This window comes from Achroia grisella, unplaced genomic scaffold, assembly GCF_030625045.1.
Source record: "Achroia grisella isolate CSIRO2021 unplaced genomic scaffold, CSIRO_AGI_Agris_v1 utg452, whole genome shotgun sequence".
Taxonomy (NCBI): domain Eukaryota; kingdom Metazoa; phylum Arthropoda; class Insecta; order Lepidoptera; family Pyralidae; genus Achroia; species Achroia grisella.
The window spans coordinates 129,766-149,780 of NW_026712864.1; the positions used below are offsets into that span (position 1 = coordinate 129,766).

The 20,015-nt window shown below is 32.5% G+C and overlaps 1 protein-coding gene across 1 annotated transcript; it reads left to right on the forward strand.

Annotated features, from left to right (window-relative positions):
• The first annotated feature begins 925 nt into the window (after positions 1-925).
• On the forward strand, positions 926-19,194 carry LOC131845103 (TBC1 domain family member 9). Its single transcript, XM_059194136.1, has 19 exons — positions 926-1,082; positions 1,186-1,352; positions 2,316-2,483; positions 3,258-3,354; positions 3,690-3,953; positions 4,269-4,533; positions 6,265-6,467; positions 8,479-8,614; positions 8,935-9,214; positions 10,275-10,468; positions 10,897-11,091; positions 11,641-11,790; positions 12,060-12,248; positions 12,869-13,048; positions 13,606-13,808; positions 14,341-14,462; positions 14,963-15,157; positions 15,497-15,600; positions 15,985-19,194. Exons 1-19 carry the CDS (start codon positions 1,039-1,041, stop codon positions 16,195-16,197), a joined length of 3,369 nt encoding a protein of 1,122 aa, XP_059050119.1. The 5' UTR covers positions 926-1,038; the 3' UTR covers positions 16,198-19,194.
• Positions 19,195-20,015: the final 821 nt, after the last annotated feature.

Here is a 20,015-nt window from a genome sequence, read left to right on the forward strand (position 1 = left end):
ACAGTAATATATGGATGTTTTACCCTGGTGGTATTATAATTGGTTTTTATTTTGTAAGTAAAATTCATGCCTTGGTAAATTCTGAAGAAAATAAGAGATCATGGGCTGAGACGCAAAGAAAAATAGCAGAAAAAGAACATCGTCATTAAATAAATAACTTAAATTTTATTTCAATGCGCGGTACCTAAATTATTACATGGTGTGTTCGTTTATTTAGCAAATTATTAAATTGTAAACGGGTAATCATAATCACTTTTTTGTGTGGCGATTCTATTAAAGATGTACATCGAATACATACTTCTATTAGTTAATACATATTATGTTTCATTCTAGAATCTAGACCGTTGTGCATTTTTATTTTGACTACGGTGTATTTGAAAAATGTATAATTTATTTATAAGTGTTTATGTAAAAGTTAATGTTATAAATAATAAAATCCTACTGCAGAAAACTACTACAAAGTTGTATATATATTACAAATTTAGATTTCTAAGAACTCGAGTCTTCTTACCTGGTGATTATATACTCAATAAGTTCTAATACCCAGTGCAACTATAATAATGATACTCGGCCGTCGCAATCAAAAGAAAAAAATATAAAATCTAATAGAAATAACATTTACTCCGCGGCGCTTGCGCAGGCTACAGTATTTCTTAGCTAAAGTTAGATTTTAAGTAACCAGCCCTAACAGACTCATAATCCAGTTCATGAGCCTGTGGTTGTCGCCCTCCTAGTTGATATCGAGGCAAAGGGGTTCGGCCCAAGACCCTAATCTACACTACTATAGGCGTGCTCATGATGAGTGTCAGTCAGCTGTCTCGTTAAACTGTTGTCATTCTTCGTTATCCATTATGTTGTCAAACGTCAAAGTACTAGACTCTATTACTAATATCTGAACTGTGCCTATAAAAAATATAAACTTCAACAAAAGATTTTGATAAAAAAAATAATATTTAAGTGTATCAAAATATCCATAGCTTTGTTTAACTGTTGAATAGTATATTTTAAATTGTTCATTTATAATTACTTTATACCAAAATGTGGGTTAAACCTCAAGAAGTTTTTTTGAAAACTGCGATGTGGTAATGTTTTTTGGTTTTATTTATTTACTATATTGTATTGTGTCTTGCAATTCTGTTCTTTTTATAGTGTTTTGCTCTTCGTAAGTGTTTTATTTATTAACAGGGATAGCGACGAAACGACGCTGTATTTTGTACTACAGAGGAGGAAGGGTCATGGGAAGTCTCGCGGACTTTCTTCGTTGCTAGTGGGGACTTTAGATAGTGTACGCGACTCGAAACCAGCTCCATACAGAATTCTTCATCAGACGCCTAATTCTGAAATATATTATGGCTAGTATTCTTTTGCTTTACTCTATACCTATAATTCTAATATCAGCTTAATGACAGGCTTATTCTCATGTGTATTTCTCATTCATTAAATCGTGTATTTATTTAAATATATATTATTGAAAAGAAATTACATGCAAAATAATTTGAAATTGCCAATACTAAACTAATGTTTTAAAATAGAAAAACAATGTAGAAATACTTTTTTATGGCTTCAACAGTTTACTTTTAATTGAATGTGATTACTAAAACAAAGGGTCAATACATTAAATTATTATGATCAATGTACACCAGTTAGTTTATACCTTGTTGTTAATTTTTAAAGAAAGACATGTATTTTATGTCTCTCTGTTATTTATGATTACTAGCATAGCTCAAAGTAGTGATTATTCACTTTAATTGATGATATGATTGCAATAATTTAGTTACAGTAGTATATGAATATGTGTAGTGAATCATGTGATATACCTTCCAGCTCAGTGGTCAATAGTGAAGATTACTTTAATTAACTTTTATTATTTTATTAGTAATTCTATAACAACAACAATTTACAATAAGATTTTTTTTAAAAAGTTTTAATACTGAATGACACAAAATATTTTATAGTAGATGTGGGAAAGTGATAAAATAAAAATGAAATAATTAATCTCTATGTGTAACTAGAACTATGTGGCTTCTATAACTAAAGTATTATTTTATTCATATATATTATTTTATATACATCTATTTATATATTTTTTTTTGTTTTATTTATAGTAGCCAATAATACTTGGTTCTCTTTGCCTACCTCATAAGGTCTGATATAGAGCTGTATCTAACCAAGATTTTGTGGTGAAAATCATATCAAAGAACTACATAAAATAATTTAAAATGGTATTAAAATCCAACTTTGTGTTATGTAGCATTATATATAGTTTAGTAACATATATTCCATATGTAATCTATTATTTCTTTATTACTTAACAGTTATAGCAACTGCACTATCAGAAAAAGAAATACGCCAGGACTGGCAGTGGCTTGCAGATCATGTGTCTGCAACATTGCATTCATTTGACAAGGAGGAGGATGTTACAGAGTTTGTTTGTTGTAAAATAAATTCAATAATTGCAACAGAACAAGAGAACTTTACAGAAGGTATAATATATTTTTTATCTAATCATATCTTATTGCAACAAGGAATTTGAACAATAACAGGACATAGTTATCAGTGTGTTAAAGAAAAAAATATTTGTTTTTAAAATTACTTTACAAAAAATTTATGGATTGGCTTATGGATGCATCCATAAGCTTATTTTTTTAACTTGTATATTAATCAAATTGGTTTTAAAATTCATATACAGACATTTAGTCTTCTTTCGGCGGTCCCAGTCCCTAACAGTAATAAAGTGCAGAAAATTGGTATGGGAAGTTCGTAAATTTACAGGACTGGAATCTCCAGATATGTGTATTATATTTTTATAAAGTTAATAGACACAAATAGTTAATTAAATAGAAAATTAAATTATTCAAAATTAAAAGCTAGAATGGCCTCCTTTTATATAAGTCGATTGAATTAATAACACCATCAAAAATTTTTGTTAAAATTTTAAGGAAAAAATAATAATGCTTGTCTTGTAAAACATGTACATTTTGAATAGTGCCATTTTTCTATTTAACCGACGAAATTATCTTTGTAATTAAACATTAATAGCAGATCTCTAATACTTATTAACATCTGTTATTTCTTTTGTGGAATTCTGCAATACAGGTTCGCCTAGTCCAATGTATAATCAAATTTGTATGTTTCAAAATAAATACATAAATTATTTATTTTATTTTATTAACATTCTTTTACCATTAAATCTATTCTTTACTATTTTTAGGTCCTAATATTTTCTAAACTTATTTACACACCTATTTTTTTTTCAGATGAAGACACTCTTATGTATAAAAATGTTGCAAATGAATTCCATCAAAAATTTGGTATGCCCAATGATGAAAAGCTAGTATGTTATTACTCTTGCAGGTATCATCATTATATCTTTCTTTCTTTCAATTAGTAAAAAAATATTAAATAGATAAAAGAATACTATGTATGTATATATATATATGTATAGTTTAAAATGCTGTGTGATAGAACTATTAGCTTTTATATTAGTGGGAATGACAAATAGATTATAGCAAAAGATAGCCTGAGGATATTTACAAAGCATCTAAACAGTTATAATAAGAATTAGGTACTTAATATAAAAGTAATTCATTCTAAAATATCAGTCAATATAATTTATATAAATCTATTAAATTGAGAACATTGTGTCATTAATATTTATTGGGATGCTATGAATGTTATTATTTTTTCAGTTACTGGAAAGGAAAAATGCCACGACAAGGTTGGATATATCTATCAGTGCATTATATGTGTTTCTATTCATATATATTTGGGCGAAAAACCACTATTAAAATTCGTTGGGCTGACGTCACTGAATTAGTGAAAACCGACAGTTTGCTGTTTCCCGACTCAATTAAAGTGGTCACAAGGGATGGGGAGCATTACTTCACTTTGTTTCTGAAAAAGAATGAGACATTTGCTTTGATGCAACAGTTGGCAAACATAGCTATGAAGCAGTAAGTATTGAAAGCGTTAACTTAAAAATATTTTCAATCTTTGCTGATAAATTGTTGGGCATGCTCTCATAATCTTCTATGATTTCTTTATGGTACGTATTGAATTGTATATCGCTTATTTAATTATTAACTATTGGTATATTTAATTCATATTTTTCATTTTTATCTACAAGTGAGTAATAATTCGTTTTTAAAAGAAGGTAACTTTTCTTTTATAAGTAGTTATTGTTACGTTTATTTGATATTTGGTAGTTATAATGTTTTGTTAGTAATAATAATTTGTGTATGTTTTGTATCAACATATTATTTTTTAAGGTTGATTGACGACAAGTCCGGAAGTTTTAATATTGACAAAGATCTATTAACTAAATTAAGCAAAAATGTACCAAAGAAAGCGTCATTTCTGAAAAGAGATTTGGATGCAAAGAAACAATCTAATTTATATACATTACGGTTTCGATTACCGCAGACGGAAAAATTGGATGGTACAGAAATGTGTACTTTGTGGACTCCATATAATAAGAGGGAAAATTGGGGAAGACTTTACCTATCACAGAACTTTATTTGTTTTGACAGCAGAGTAAGTACCCATGATAATATCAACTGTTAAGTCATAAAGTAATAAATAAGTCGTATAAATGTCATTATGTCGTATTTGCACATATTTTAATGTAGTCAAATTTACAATTTATTAGAAATCAGCGTATTATATAAAAACTACTGGCCTATTAAAATCCAGTATAATACAGCCATCTTTCGGATTAATTTACTTTGTTGACGGTGTTTTCTGTACTGGAATCTTCCATATATATTATGGATATTTTTTTTATTTTGAGAATTCGTTTTGTCGTCTTGTGACATTATTTTGAGTAGTAAATTCTAAGATACATTCCATGCCGTAGCCGTAGTGAAGTACATATAAATTGTTGTGTTATAGAAATAAGTGTAACGGCGTATTTTCGATTGAAACTTTTGTTCTGTTTATTAAAAATAATTTAAATTTTGAATTTACTTTTTCTATTTAAAACATATTTAGTAAAGATGCCCAACGCATATTGTGCATGATATGGTAAAAACCAATAAAATTTAGAACTTCAATTTTATGGTATTTTTTTATAAACTGTACTAAAAATGAGTATTGTGTAGCAGTATATGTACATGAAATGATATAGGTAGGTACTATTTTTATTTAGATACTATAGTATGTCAAAAACTTATTGATCTTTATGATAATATGTAGTTGAGGTGTTGGTGTCTATTGTTATTCATTGATTGGCTTATCGTGCTCCATCCACTAGTAACTAATAATGATATCACCTTGTTTTATGTACACTGTCGACTGTTATCTGTGCATTACACAATACTCAGTGAAACAATGTTTTCTCAATTGTTAGTCTATTTTGTTATCATGTACCTACCTATTTAGTAACTCACGTCTTGTTTATGGAAGTTCTCTGTGAGACTAATTAACATTACGACGTAGTATATTAACGTATATAACTAACTACTAAATCATATTTATTAGGATACTTATCTGTCGAAACCACGTATCTTCTATAATACAAATTGTAGTACATACATGTCTTATGTATGAGTAGGTATATCTGCGTGATTCACCAGCTCAATCTGTATTTAACATTTATTATTTACGACATATCTCTGATCGCTTCTCCACGGGATCTTGCGATGTCTAAAATAGACGGAGAAGAAGAAATTGACAGGATACTGGGGATTTATTATTCTTTCGACAATTTGAATGAATTTATGTTATATTTAAATTTATTTATTTCTGCTTGACTGGGTTTTTTTGAACAATTCTTTTCTCAATACTCGTAGGTTTCCTTTTATCCGAAAAATGGAGAAAATGAATGAAAGAATAAAATAAAATGAAATGAATGAAAAGTAACAAAAGGCCCTTATTAACCATAGGTTAATAAGGGCCTTTTGTTACTTTTCTACTGATTTAAAATATTTGTTCTGTGATTCTTATATGTGTTTTATACGATATTTTTCTTAACTCTGTATATTTGATCCCTTAATATATGTATATAATAATAATTATTAATCATAAATGATATCTATGCTGATATAAAGGTAAAATTTGAGGTTGTAAGGGGTTATACTCTTCGTAGGGAAATTCGTATTATTTGTGAGTGTCATAGGCAGATTAACCCAAAAAATGACTAATAGTCTTGGTAGTGGGAAATGTTCTTTTACCAATCAACTAGTTTAGAGCGCCAAATTAAGCAGTTTGGGACTAGATAGCGCTGCTGCTCTGTGATATTTTTACATCTCTTTGCAAACATTTCAGATAAGTAACCTGGTACGCCTAACAATACCACTGCGTAATGTTCACCAAGTTGAAAGAGCAGACTCAGGTGGAACGGGTAGTTCAGGGGATTCGGGCAGCATTCTTATAACTACAGCCCACCACACCAGCTTTCTTTTTGGCAATATATCTGATAGAGAGTTCTTGGTGAACAAAATATCGGAACTGCTAGCGAAGCTCCCAAAGTGAGTCTTAAGTTTCTTTTCCTGCTTTTATAACACAGATTCATTTTTTATTATCATCGACATTATTATATTATATATTTAATTGAATATAATTCATTACATAACTTTTTATAATATTGCGTAGCCTTACGGAATAGATACTCAAATTTTGTTTTACTGATTGCATCATCTCTTGTCATCTTTTTCAGTTCTGAGTGCCTACATCTATCTTAGTAAATATTGTATTTTTGTAAATTTTTCATAAAATACATTTACTAATCGTCATCGGTCTGCTGGAATGTTTTCAGTTTTCATATAACATCTATGCAAATGAAATTTTTAATTATTGTAATAGAACAATAACATTTCTTGTTATTGTTCTATTACAATAATTAAAAATTAATATTAATTAAGTTGCAACCCGTTTAATTGGTATCCATTTTCGCGGAACCTCTTTTACATATCGCAGATCCCTTAGCTGATGCTGGGGTTCTCTACAGACCAACCAACCAACATTAATCTATATTAATATTACAAATGCCCTGCCTGTCTATCTGTTTGTTACCTTTTCGCGATTAAATGGGTAATTAGATCTTAATTAAATTTGACATGTAAATGGATTATAATGTAGGGTTGTCTTATGTTGTCATGTTGCCTTTAACTCCAAAAAAATATTCCCTGAGATAGGCGATGAAATTTTATGCAAGGTGTGGAAAAATGCCTGTGTAATATATAATTTATAAAAACTCCCAATACGATATACTGAGTCAGCTTTGAAATGTTCTACAATAAACTGCATGTATTAATTATTAAAATATAAAAATAACAAATAAACAATGACAACATGTATTGTTCTAACGAACAGAAAACAATAAATATACCTACATTAATCTATTTTACATAATCGTATGTAAAATGAGTATTTGGCTTGACTTTTGCGTTTTAGGGAATTTTTTCAATACCTACAATTTATGTGGACGATAGCGCAATGTTACTAATATTACGCTATTGTCTTTATCGTTATACAGTTCTTTGTATATATTTTTATTAAATGGAGTATTTAAATTGTCATATCTTTTGTTAATAGGACAATAACTATTATAAGTATATATTGCTAGTCTGTGTCGTAGCCTGTTAAATATTTTTCTGAATAGTTCAATAAATAGGTCACGGGTTATCAATACATGCATGTGAAGCTTGCAAGTACCTATTATATGTGAATTATCAATTAAAAAATACATTTTAAATTAATTGAATAGTATAAGAAATTTAGTATTATATTTAGCAATACACTATACAAAAAAAATAAAGGAGAAAGCATTTTAATTTTGATTAGAGAGTGACGGTTCATCGTTGTTAATATCCCAAAAGTTGCAAGTTCCCAACTAGTCGCTAAAAAACTTTGTCTATGTATGTACCTGGCTATATGAATCGCCTCTACTGCAAACATCAATAATAAACTAAAAATTAATCCGAGAGAGTGTTGGCTCCTGCTACAATCATTTTCCAGCGAAATGTCAAGTGCTGCAATCTTCACTACGTCTACATTTAATAAGGCCCCTGGCTATACTATCTAGTAAAATAGTGGTGAAGGAATATGTATTATTATAATTTTGACACATTTATTCAGAATCACGGCGTCTAATCTTGGTTGGTCTGGATAGTACCACATAAAACGTGCCAAATAAGAGTATCTTATATCATTTTTATTATCAATTTCTTATAACAATACTAACCGCCGTTTGTATTATATTTCGGTCTTTGGATGGAGGTATCAATAAAAATACATTATCACATCATTCATTACTAATATTGTTTTATATAATCTTTCTTTGTAACATAGCAGTGATTTACTTCGCTGCAAGGATAATTGTTCGAGAATGCCGCATTCTTTCATTCTTCATGGATCCTTCTACTTGCTGCCTGAATGGAGATTTAACGATACTAACAAAGAAACAAAATTGGGGCATGAAGCATGATATATTTAAGGTTCACTTTGTATTACCAATACTCAATCGTATGATATCTACAGTGATATGTACAGGGAAAAGCCAACTCGCGCTGTGGCGAGGTTCGAAGAAGGCCGTGAGTGGACATCGCAGCCGCCCCTCATGACGCTGTTCAAGACCAACCAAACCTCGTCCATAAAACAGATACAACAGAAAAAGGTACTATATGGATATATATGGATTATTTGCATTTGCTATATGTACTGTTTAAATTAAGTAATATATCTTGCTTAGTCTATGATATCTCGGCAAACCAGAAATTTAACGATTGCTGTGATATGTTTTTAAGAGAAGCAAAGGATTTCCATTAAATTTTTTTTGTATTAGGCATGTGTTAAAATAATCTATTTTTTATTTTTTTCAAATGTGAATGATTAAATGCATTCCTTGACGTTAATTAGTCAATAACTTTAATGATTATATTATTAGTTTTAACATTAAAAATGAATATAAGTATCTCAATTACATATCAATTTCAGGAAAAAAATTGGGAAGATCACATGTCAGAAGTTGGCCGTGGAGTAAGTATGTATCAAACAACGGATGGCAGTGAATTGGTAGTCAAAGGCATACCAGAGTCGCTGCGCGGGGAACTATGGAGTGTGTTCTCTGGGTCTATTCTGCAAAGGATCCAGAATAAGGGCTTGTACGAGAAATTAGTGAATGAAGCACTAGCGTCGAAGAATCCGGTCAATGATGAGATTGAAAGGGACCTGCATAGATCACTGCCGGAACATCCAGCGTTCCAAAATGATGTTGGTTAGTGGAATTTTTATAATACATTCTGCGTAAGAATTAGCGTTACTGTAGTCAGTCACTACCCTGACTTAAAACGAATGTTCAGATGGAACCGATACCAAAATACTTTGTGTCTATTTGTATATTGTATATTTCCGATTGATTCTTCCATGAGAGAAACTTAGGCAATAACTAACGTAATCCGAGAACCGGCGATATACTTGCTTTTTGGTGCTTAGGGTTTAGGTATATGTGTATATTTACTATTGCAGCTTCGGTGGTCTAGCAGTTTAGCACAGCGCCCTACTTCAGATGGTCACGGGTTCTATTCCTCGCACTGTACAAACATTTGTCATCGTATTAATGTTTGTATTGGTCTGCATGCTTCCTATGTTTATTATCTACGTATTTAAGTGTTTGTGTCAGTTGTCTGTAACACAAGCTCAGAATCTTCCGAAATATGTTGCAAGGCTAGACATGACGGCCGATTGGGAGTAATAGATGAATACGAAATAATGGCTCAAGTCAGTGTAATAACGATTTATTTCGTCCCAGACTCACTATCGCTCTGAGTTTACCGCCACAAAGCTGAGATTCATTACGAAATCATTACATTCTAGAAAAATAGTGATTGCTTATGTTCATGCTCAGATAACTACTATGTGTATAATATATTGTATAATTATGTGTAATACATTGTATTTATGCATTGTGTAATGTGTTAGTGTATGTTGCATAATGATTGATTTAAACAAATGTAGGTACATGATTTAAAATTTCTGTTTTCCTTATGTAACTATTTCCTTTTGATAATAGCATATGTTGGTAGTCACTCTATTCTACCTAATTTAAAAATGAATATGTATTTTTGTAAACATGTACAAGCTCATTCGTAAAAAATATAAGCTGAGTTTCTTGTCAATTATTATTAGCTCGAAAGCACTCCGAACTGACGGTATATTTGATAAGAGTCTGTAATAGACCGATATGAACAAAGAAAAAAATGATTTCCTTGTCAATTGTTCAAAAAACTTGGTATTGATGAATTATTATGTGACACATTTGTTTTTATTATCATAAGGTATATCAGCGCTGCGTCGAGTATTATGCGCATACGCACTCAAAAACCCAACTATCGGGTACTGCCAGGCGATGAACATAGTGGCTTCAGTACTCCTCATTTACTGTCCCGAAGAACAAGCATTCTGGCTGCTAGCTACAATATGCGAGACATTATTGCCTGATTATTATAACACTAGAGTTATTGGTGCATTGGTGAGTATTTTTAAGTGGTACATGTATGTAAAAAATGTCCTACGGTTTTACTGATTCGTTACAACGCCGTCTGTGAAGGTATCTGTCTTTTTTACTTCGGCCGCCAAGCATATGAGAAAAATTGAAATTGCCATTCCAGTTACTAAAACGTGTAATACAGCTTTTCTATGTATAACACTATTTCCCAATTGATAAGTAGCAGTATTAACAATCACCCAGAAATAGGTATTGATTTTTATATTATTAATACGATGTAGAAATGTTTAATTTTATTACATATTCTTTATTACTATAATTATACTTTTGCATAGTAAATCTACTTACTTTATGAAATACGAATAAGTGTTGCTTTGCCCATGATTTTCTAAAAGTTGTATCCAAAATGAAATGAATTGCTTCAGAAAAAAATTTTGACTTGTAAATTGCAGGTGGACCAAGGTGTACTGGAAGAACTGGCGAAGAAACACCTGCCGGAACTCCATGCCAAGTTGGATGAACTTGGAGTGATGAAGATGATATCTCTGTCGTGGTTCCTTACGTTATTTATCAGTGTTATGTCGTACGAATGTGCCGTTAACGTCATGGACTGTTTCTTTTATGATGGTGCTAAGGTCATATTTCAGGTAAAAGACATATTTAAATCGTATTATTAGGTCCTAACATATGAAATTGGCGTTTTGTCGTAATATATACTAGTTGATTAAAACACCTTCGTCAGGTTTGTGTATCACGTTTACCCATTTTGCAACATTTCATTGCAACTCCGCTCCTATTGATCGTATCGATGTTATATAGCCTTTCTCGAAATATATATATATATATATATAAATAATATTACAATACCCCTTAACTTGCAAATTTTACTTTAGAATAATAGTATAATGTATTTTTAATTATAAATAAGGTATACAAAATGTGTGCTTAGTGGTTTTTGTGTTTATTGGAACATGCCCTTTTGATGTGTAAAACATAATATAAATTAAAAATGACCCGGGTTATTGGGATATATTTATCGAGTCATTTCTAATTTACATCTATGATTGGGTCTGCTTTAGACGGGGGTTGCTATTCTAATTTAATTTTGTGTTGAAAATTTTCATGAAATACTTGTCTATTTAGATATTTTATCAATTGTTGTTACCGAAGTAATGAAAATAATGTTTAATTTACAGGTAACACTTACAATTTTAGAAATAAACAAAGAAAATTTACTGAAATGCACAGAAGATGGTCAGGCAATGCAGATACTTAGTGATTATCTAGAAGGCATATATAACGATGAAGCTATGGCTTTGTCTACGGAACCACGCACTGCCAAGCGGGTAAGACTATTTAGGACAAGTCAAATGCTTTATATTATTTTTATTAAAAACTAAATGAGTCTATTAAGAAAGCAAATAATAGCATTATTAGTTAATAACAATATAATGTACAATCAGCTTAAAGACATAACCTACTTAGCACTAGCTAACACGTGGACTGCACGTCTGCACCAAATGCTTGCAAGTAGTGTTAGAAATGTCTAAGTTGATTTGCCTTAAGAAGGAATAGATATATATGGCGTTGTTACAAAATCTCTATTTGTTTACAGACTATAAAAATACAAGATCTCGTGTACCAATCTTATCGAACCTTTGGAGGAAAAGTTACAAGTGAGTGCATTGAGCACTTGGGCCTGACCCACAGACTGAGAGTGGTCAGACAGTTAGAAGACAGCCTCGAGAGAAATACGTTGCGTGCGCTTCAGCAGGATAAGCTTCTCGAGCTGAATGAGCTACAGGTATGTTTTAATCATCGAACCAAAGAGATAGATTGTTTAAAGTTTAGCGTATATGTGTGTTTGTCTGTGGTTTGTTGTTTGAAAGCTGATTTGATTGAGTTGATTCTTTTATACAATTTAATTGAAGTTATGTATTTTATTTGGAGGTTACTTAAGTTTTGTAATTATTTTATGTTGTCCGTTGACCGTCGCCTTAATTATGTTAATCAATATTGCGTATGTATATATGACCAGTAGTACGGATAATTACAACATGCATTTTACCACCACTACTGGTTATTGTTTCGACAACATTCGGCCATTGAGCCAGCAACAGATTGAAGTCACCAAATTTCTCTCCTAGTTCTCAAAATAGTTTAAAGCTTCTAAAACGGAATGTGGATGATTTTTTTAATGTAGATAATGGAATGGTGCACACGCTTGCGCTAACGGTTTACGCTGGCGGGGCACCAATGAAGTTTGAGCATTAGGTCAGGTCCTGACCTAACCTGACAAGGTACATTTGTGGTCGTTTATTGTGGCTTGAACAGTTGACAATACCCCTGCCTACCCATATGGAACACCGATAATGACATTAAAAATGTTTTAGCTCAATAATTATTACTAACTGTCTATTACAGGAATTATTAAGTGCTATCCGGGAAGAACTACTATGGGCTCAGCGCGTCCCGTGCGAGCGGCTCGAAGCACCGTACGAGGCGTATCGACTCGATTACGCCCAGTTTAAGACATTGTTCATGGCACTTTCGCCTTGGGCCAAGGGATATATGGGCGAGATTATCACAGCCAGGATATTTAAGGTACGATTGAATTTTTAATATAATTTGTAATTTACTAATTCACTGTCAACATTGTATATTATCATAGAACTTAAACAATTTTTCGTACTCCCGCATATTTATTTTATATTTAGAATTTTTTTTATGTTCATTTTTTATGATCCCACTCTAAAAAATACATACCTCTTCATCACTTTATTAACCACAATTATTTTATTCTGATGTACTTACTTTAATTCGGCCTCCGTGGTCCAGCGGCTTAGCACACCGCCTTACTTCCAATCGTCTGGTGTGGTCTGAGTGTTTTCTATATATATTCTAATGCTATTAGTCGCAGTTAGCCTTTACAGCTTCACCAAACACGGGGAAGGATTTATGGAACGGCTGAAGACCAACTCCCGCCTGACGGATACGGCATTAGTCTGAGGGCACCACAAAGGGTTCGAACCTCGGCTCAGGCCGTCGTAAATCAGCCGCCCGATCGATTGGCGCGGTATGTGTCTGAGGTCGTCGCGTTCGCCGGCGAGGAGGGCGTCGTGAGTGTTAAGTTAGTTAATGTGTGGTGGGGACGGTCGCAGGTGGTGCAAGGGGAGTCGTCGGGGCAGGCGAGCGCGCGCGGGCTGAGCGTGGCGGTGGGCGCGAGCGCGCGCGGCGAGCCGGCGCGGCGGCTGCGGCTGCTGTACTGCGCGCACGCGCCGCCGCTCCTCGCGCCGGCCGACCTCCCGCGGTACACCACCACCGGGGAGGAGCTCGCCGCAGACGCCATACACTTCTTCGACAGGTCTGCGATCACGCTTTTATTTCGTTTAACATTTACCTGGGGTTGTTGAATCCATGCCGGAGCAATAGGGGGGGTGCAGAAGACCAGTACCGTCAGTCAGATGATACTTTGTATTACAATGCCAACCAGAACCGCGCCGCCCTGTGTGCGTTTGCGTGGGAAGCAAATATGGGCGCCGGATGATGCCAGCGTAGAAAAAGATTTTTTTATGACGTATTTGTCGTAGTGGAGTCATCAATGAATAGGGTACCTACTTGTTGATGACTGCAAACTGAACATAACGTAAAAAGAACTTTTGCCTCAAAAAATATGCAGTATAACACTCAAGTATGACTGTTGGTACAGGTGATTGTAATTTTTTTAAACATGAACAGAAGAGCGATACAAATATTCCGTTTGACCAAATCACAAAAAAAATAACAGCACCTTTTAAAATGTTCACTAACACCATCTGGCGACAACAGTCGAAGGTGTTAATTACATGGTTACGCATTTTTATTCTCTGATTTATACAGTATTTTTTATATTTCAGTATGGACAATCTTTCCCCTACCGATTCAGCTTCGTCGCCATCATTGCAACATTCTGTGAGCGACGTTTGCTGTGACGGTGATCAAATGGACAAATCTGGTGAAAGTAGTTCAAGTCAATCCGGTGAGTTATCATCTCTACCAGAATCTTCATTACAATTTCAAATAATAGTTAATCACGGAAATAGGAATTCAACTATATCATTTATTTTTCTTTATGTTTATTTTAAGCCACACTTGTCCTAATCGTGATGATATAAACACTAAAAACATGTACATATCACCGCTCTGATGGATCCTCCGTTCAAACCAAACGGGGATCGAAATTATCACATTCTGAACCGAGTGTCTAACCGTAGCGGTGTCCTCAGACTAAAAGCGTATCAGCATTTTTATGATTTATTTATTCAGAGTAGTCCCAAAAAATTTTACATATCATTAGTATTTCGTACATGAGTGTACTTGTGTTCTTTTTTTCGAACTATTCTAACGCCGTGCGCAGATGTTCTTTACAACTACTCCAAGATATTACAATAGTTCGAAAAAAAGAAACGTTATAACTTAACCTTTCCCCATATGACGAGAGAAGCGATGACCTAATAACTGTGGTGGTGCGTTACTCAGCGGCTGCGAGTGCGGTGCGCGCGTTCGCTGTGGGCGGGGCGGCGGGGGCGGGGGCGGGGGCGGCGCCCGGCACCCCGGGCTGCGGGCCGGGCGCGGCGCCGCCGCTGCCCCGGGACCACTTCCTGCAGCTGCTGGCGGCGCTGCACGACCTCACGCAGCACGACCCGCATCTCTACGACGCCGTCGTGCGAGCAGGTACATATTCTTCGGTACAGTTTACTTGCCTAGTTTTATTCACTTTGTTTTATTAATGTTTTACTCCCTTATTGCACCTTCATAAATACGACTATACTCTGCGAGTTTTTGTATCTTAAAAAAATACATAAGAAAACAAAATATTCATAATATCTATAAAAAATAAGCAAAAGGAAATAGTAAATAGAATACCTGTAAAATGAAGACAATATCTGCAGGAGAAAAAACAGAAAGTGGTGAATAGCGCATGAGTGGAACGAAATAAACAAAAATAATAATGGTAATATATAAAATATATAGTATAGTAAAACAATAAATAGTTTTGAGTTTCATCTACAGGAACTCTACTACTACAATTAGGAGAATTAAACTACAGGCCTGAACTGGACAGAGAAGTGTCTCAAGATAGCCTCTACCTGGCCGCTGCCGAGAAACAGTCTATTGTAAGTAGACTTTTTGTTACAATGCTTAAAGTTAAGAGTCCAAATTAGGATAGCAATTTTATCAGTACTATTAGATAGATATTTTGGTAAGAAAATGTACATCTATAATAGCCTAGCGTGTTATTAGCTCGTAACATAAAATGAATCTATGTTAAAAATATTGTATTTCTTTCTAAAAACGATACCTGATTAACACGAAACATTTTATTACCATAAAATTGAATAAGGTCAAACGTATAGCTAGCTAAAAATATATTTTTAGAAGATTTTCTCGTCTTTTTTTTTATTATGATGATTCTTAGAGATGTTCTTAGAAATGTAGGTAAGGCACTAGTTTGTTTTGCTCTAGGTGTAAATTGTGTTTAAAAACTTACGTTATTGTAGGTTGATCCTAACGGTAACATGACCGAACTTGACCAAGATACAGCACAGTCATCGCCGACAAAAGAAAATGAACCCTCAACAGATGGCGAATGGTCTATAACGTTCGAGCAATTCCTAGCCACCATGCTCGCACAGGACCCCATAGAGAATTTCTTCAGCGAGCAGGTACCCATTCTACCTCAATTGGAAGCTTTAAGGCAAAGGAACAGATAGCAATCTGTATTATAGCTGAAGGCGGAAATCGCTCGATTAATGGGAACTTGCGTGTAGATCCTAAATATAAAGATAGGTTTGTAAAGTGTGTATATAGTTAAATCGGGATAAATATATTGATGATTCAACTAATTTAATGTGTTACACATGTAAAGTCTATGGTTAAAGGCTTTTTATATCAGATGCTAAAATAGTTCTAAATAGCAAACTCCCCAACAATTGATAACATTTGTTAGTGCACCGCCAACAATTTTACTCTGTACCGCTCATGGTTGACTGGCAGATAACGCCGCAAGGTGTTAAAATCTGTCATACGAATATTTTATTTTTGTGCATTGAAGTTAAATAAATAAATAACTGGTGATATCAGATTTATATTGATGAAGCTTACAATTGAAAAATATAAATGTATTTCAACTTTATGTACTTACAGAATATTGATTTTGGTCTGGACTTAGACGATTGTGATTTAGTTTTGAATTTTAATGGCCATTTCGAGATGCTGCCTGTAATATTTACGCCAGGTATACATTTCATTAATTAATGTGTATAAGTGCCTATAACATCTATGTAATGAAAATTAATAAATACATTCTAATAATATTACGAGGTATTGAACATTTGTTTGTACCAAAATAATTTTGCAAATTATTATATGTACATGCTTCTACAAAATTATCTGCATTCCTTGCTACAGGCCAGTTTTAGTAAACTACAATGATTAAAGATCTTCTAAGACTTCATATCTTGTTACTGAAATATGATAAAAATTTATGTTACACAGTAGTTCTGAACTTATTTTTATGAATCTGTTCTGACTATAGCTTGCTACTTGAATAAAATTGATCTTATATGTAAGTGTGAAACTTGTACAATAGTATTTTTATGTGTTATAATTGTACAGGTTTTCATTTCAGCCAATATGTGTAACCTATTACACTATTTATAATGTTATACATTTTATTTTTTTAATTTAAATGTGTGAGAAAATACTTACGTCATTATATCTTTATATTATCATATATCAATATATAACATTTATTAAAAAATTGTGCGATAGAGTACATTCCAAATTATATTTTTATGGCCTAGTATTTAAGTTTGTTTTTGTTACTTATAATCAAAATAAAATCTAACGTAACTTAAGGTATTCAAAGCACGTAGCCATACTAGTTTAATTATCTTCTAGCTAATAAGAAATTATCTATCATTAAGAAATTTAGATGATAAAGGCTGTATTCATTAGTATAGTACAAAATAAAATTCCTGATTTGTATAATCAATTATGGTATGCTCTGATAAAGTATAATATAGTTTAATAAAGATAACTCTATCAAAAATGCATGATTTAATCAATACGTTTTAGAAATTGTATAGATGGTCCATTTTGCGTTTTTTGAAATGTCTGAAAATAAGTAATTATTATACTTATAATGCAGGAATATAACAATATAAAAATATATCTTCATCCTGTTTAACAAAGGCATATAAAAATCTATATACTATACTTTTCCTACATTGTAGTATAAGTCATATGTAATCCACCATTTAATCTTTTTAATTTTAAGTCCTAAGTATTTAAAATACATACCTACTAATTTTATAAATACGAAACTGTGTAGTCACGCTGATGGTCTCGCGCTGGTAATCGATTAGTAAATATTAGGTTTCCAATCTATATCCTAGCCCCGGATCCTTTGGCCCACAAAAGGAGGCCAATGTCCCGGGCTACAAGTTCTGGAGGCGGCAAATTCGAAATTGGCAGATGAATACACATCTCAATTGTTTGTGTTCAATATATTTGAAAATACTGTAACGGTTAAAAACGCCACAATTATTAATAAAAAGAAGTTGGCCGGAGGGAAGGGGGGTGGGAGTCCTTGGGGCTTCGTTTTTAAGTTTTTGCACCGCCTCCAAAAAGTGAAGCTGGACCCAGGGGCTGCTATATCCTTTACGTATTAATAAATTTGTGAAATGAATCACATTACCTATATTTCTTTTTTTAGAACCTACTAATAAAATATATCATTACAACCATCTATCTGGCCTTTATATAAATTTGTGTAGTTTTGACAAATAGGTAAGAATATAGCGCTTTTGATGTACGTATTATTGGTGCTTTCGAATATAATAGTATGCTTAATATATTTAATTTGAGGATAGAATATGAAAGCAATACAGTTGATATCCATATCCAACATTAGTAACGAATAATAAACTATGTAAATGTACAAATATTGTCGGATAATATTCTCGGTTTTTGATGGAAGTATTTTATTAGACAAACCTACTCGGCGCTCAAAAATCTAAGTATGTTTATAAAAAATGGTACACAAATTTAGATAATCATGACCTTTTAATCTAAAATTGTTATATACTTATAGTTACTGTGTCGCTACGTTATAGGTATTCAAAATATCTAAATAATACAATATATAATTTTTGTCTGTCTGTATGTTTGTAAAAGAACTTCGACTTAATACAATATTGACAACTTCCTAGATGTGGGTATATCTTAAAATACACACTCCATTTTACTACAGGAAAATATTTTATTACGTGCGAAGCAAATGTGTTTTACTATATCAGCGTATTAGAACATAATGTACATACAAACAATATGATATATTAACAATTATTCAACATATGCTTAATGTCTGTTTGCTCTAAATATTTTGTTTTCATTACTAGATAACACTACCAATAAACCGGTTTAAAACATTTGTAGTAGAGTCATAAAAGCGTGCTGCTTGTAAACGTAAAATCTACTTGGATTTGTGTGGAATTTGTTAAACCTACAATGAAAATCACAGGCAGTTTTTGTATATTCATTTACCATATTTTAAATATGAGTATATTTTTATACATTTGTTTTATATTAAACGTCTACAAAGCATATCTCTCTTTATTTTCATTTATTATAACTGAATTGCCGTCTCCAGGGTTTTATTTAAACCATCTGAAGTATCAGAAATCTTGAGCGTCCTCAGTGCTGAAATGTAGATATAGGCATTATGTACGTACACAGTAATAATATAAAATTGATATGTAAACTGTAAACAATTTGAACTTAGATAAGAGGAATGTCACTTTATTCTTTCTAATTACCGTTATTATTTGTCTAAAGTTGGATAATGGATATCTGTAGATAATGTATACATAACTATGTATATAATAGCGTAGCACAGATGCATTAATATTTTTGTATACACTGACAATGAGAGTTACGCTGTTATTTTTATATAATGCATTTATTTTTATATGCTTACGTCTATTATGTGTACGATAACAATAATTGATTTGTTATACCTACTGTGTCATTATTGGATTTCGCAATGTTTGTTAGAAGTAGTTGGCAATGTGTAGTACAGTTAACTTCATAAAAATATAAATCAATCATATTCAAATTTTGAATAATATATTTTCTTGCAAAATAATCAATAGTTAGAAAGTGGTAACTGATTATTTAAAATGCTACATAAACATGGAAAAGGATATAAAATATATTGCGATATCTAAGGTAATTCATGCTCTTCACCATTTTATTGTTTGTAATAATTTAGACGAGAACCTTTATATACGGCGATTCATTAATGACATATAAAATTGTAGCGAACTGTACTGGTAGTATCTATTTTAAATTTTTGAGAGGTTTTAGTCCCTTTTAAGAAATATTGATCTCATATACATATTTGCAGTACAGTTCTTCTTGATATTAATGAGAAACGAACTTCTTAGCATTCCATCGGATCACCGTGCGGATGTCGGGTCCATCGTGTGGTATAGAGCGAAACTCTGAGCAGTTCCCGAGACTTTTG

Bases quoted from the DNA above. Each gene is read 5' to 3' on its own strand.
- LOC131845103 (XM_059194136.1), top strand. From the start codon at position 1,039: ATGTGGGTTAAACCTCAAGAAGTTTTTTTGAAAACTGCGATGTG. The intron at 3,954-4,268 runs GTAAGTATTGAA...TTATTTTTTAAG, and splicing joins GCAAACATAGCTATGAAGCA to GTTGATTGACGACAAGTCCG. The intron at 15,601-15,984 runs GTAAGTAGACTT...ACGTTATTGTAG, and splicing joins CTGCCGAGAAACAGTCTATT to GTTGATCCTAACGGTAACAT.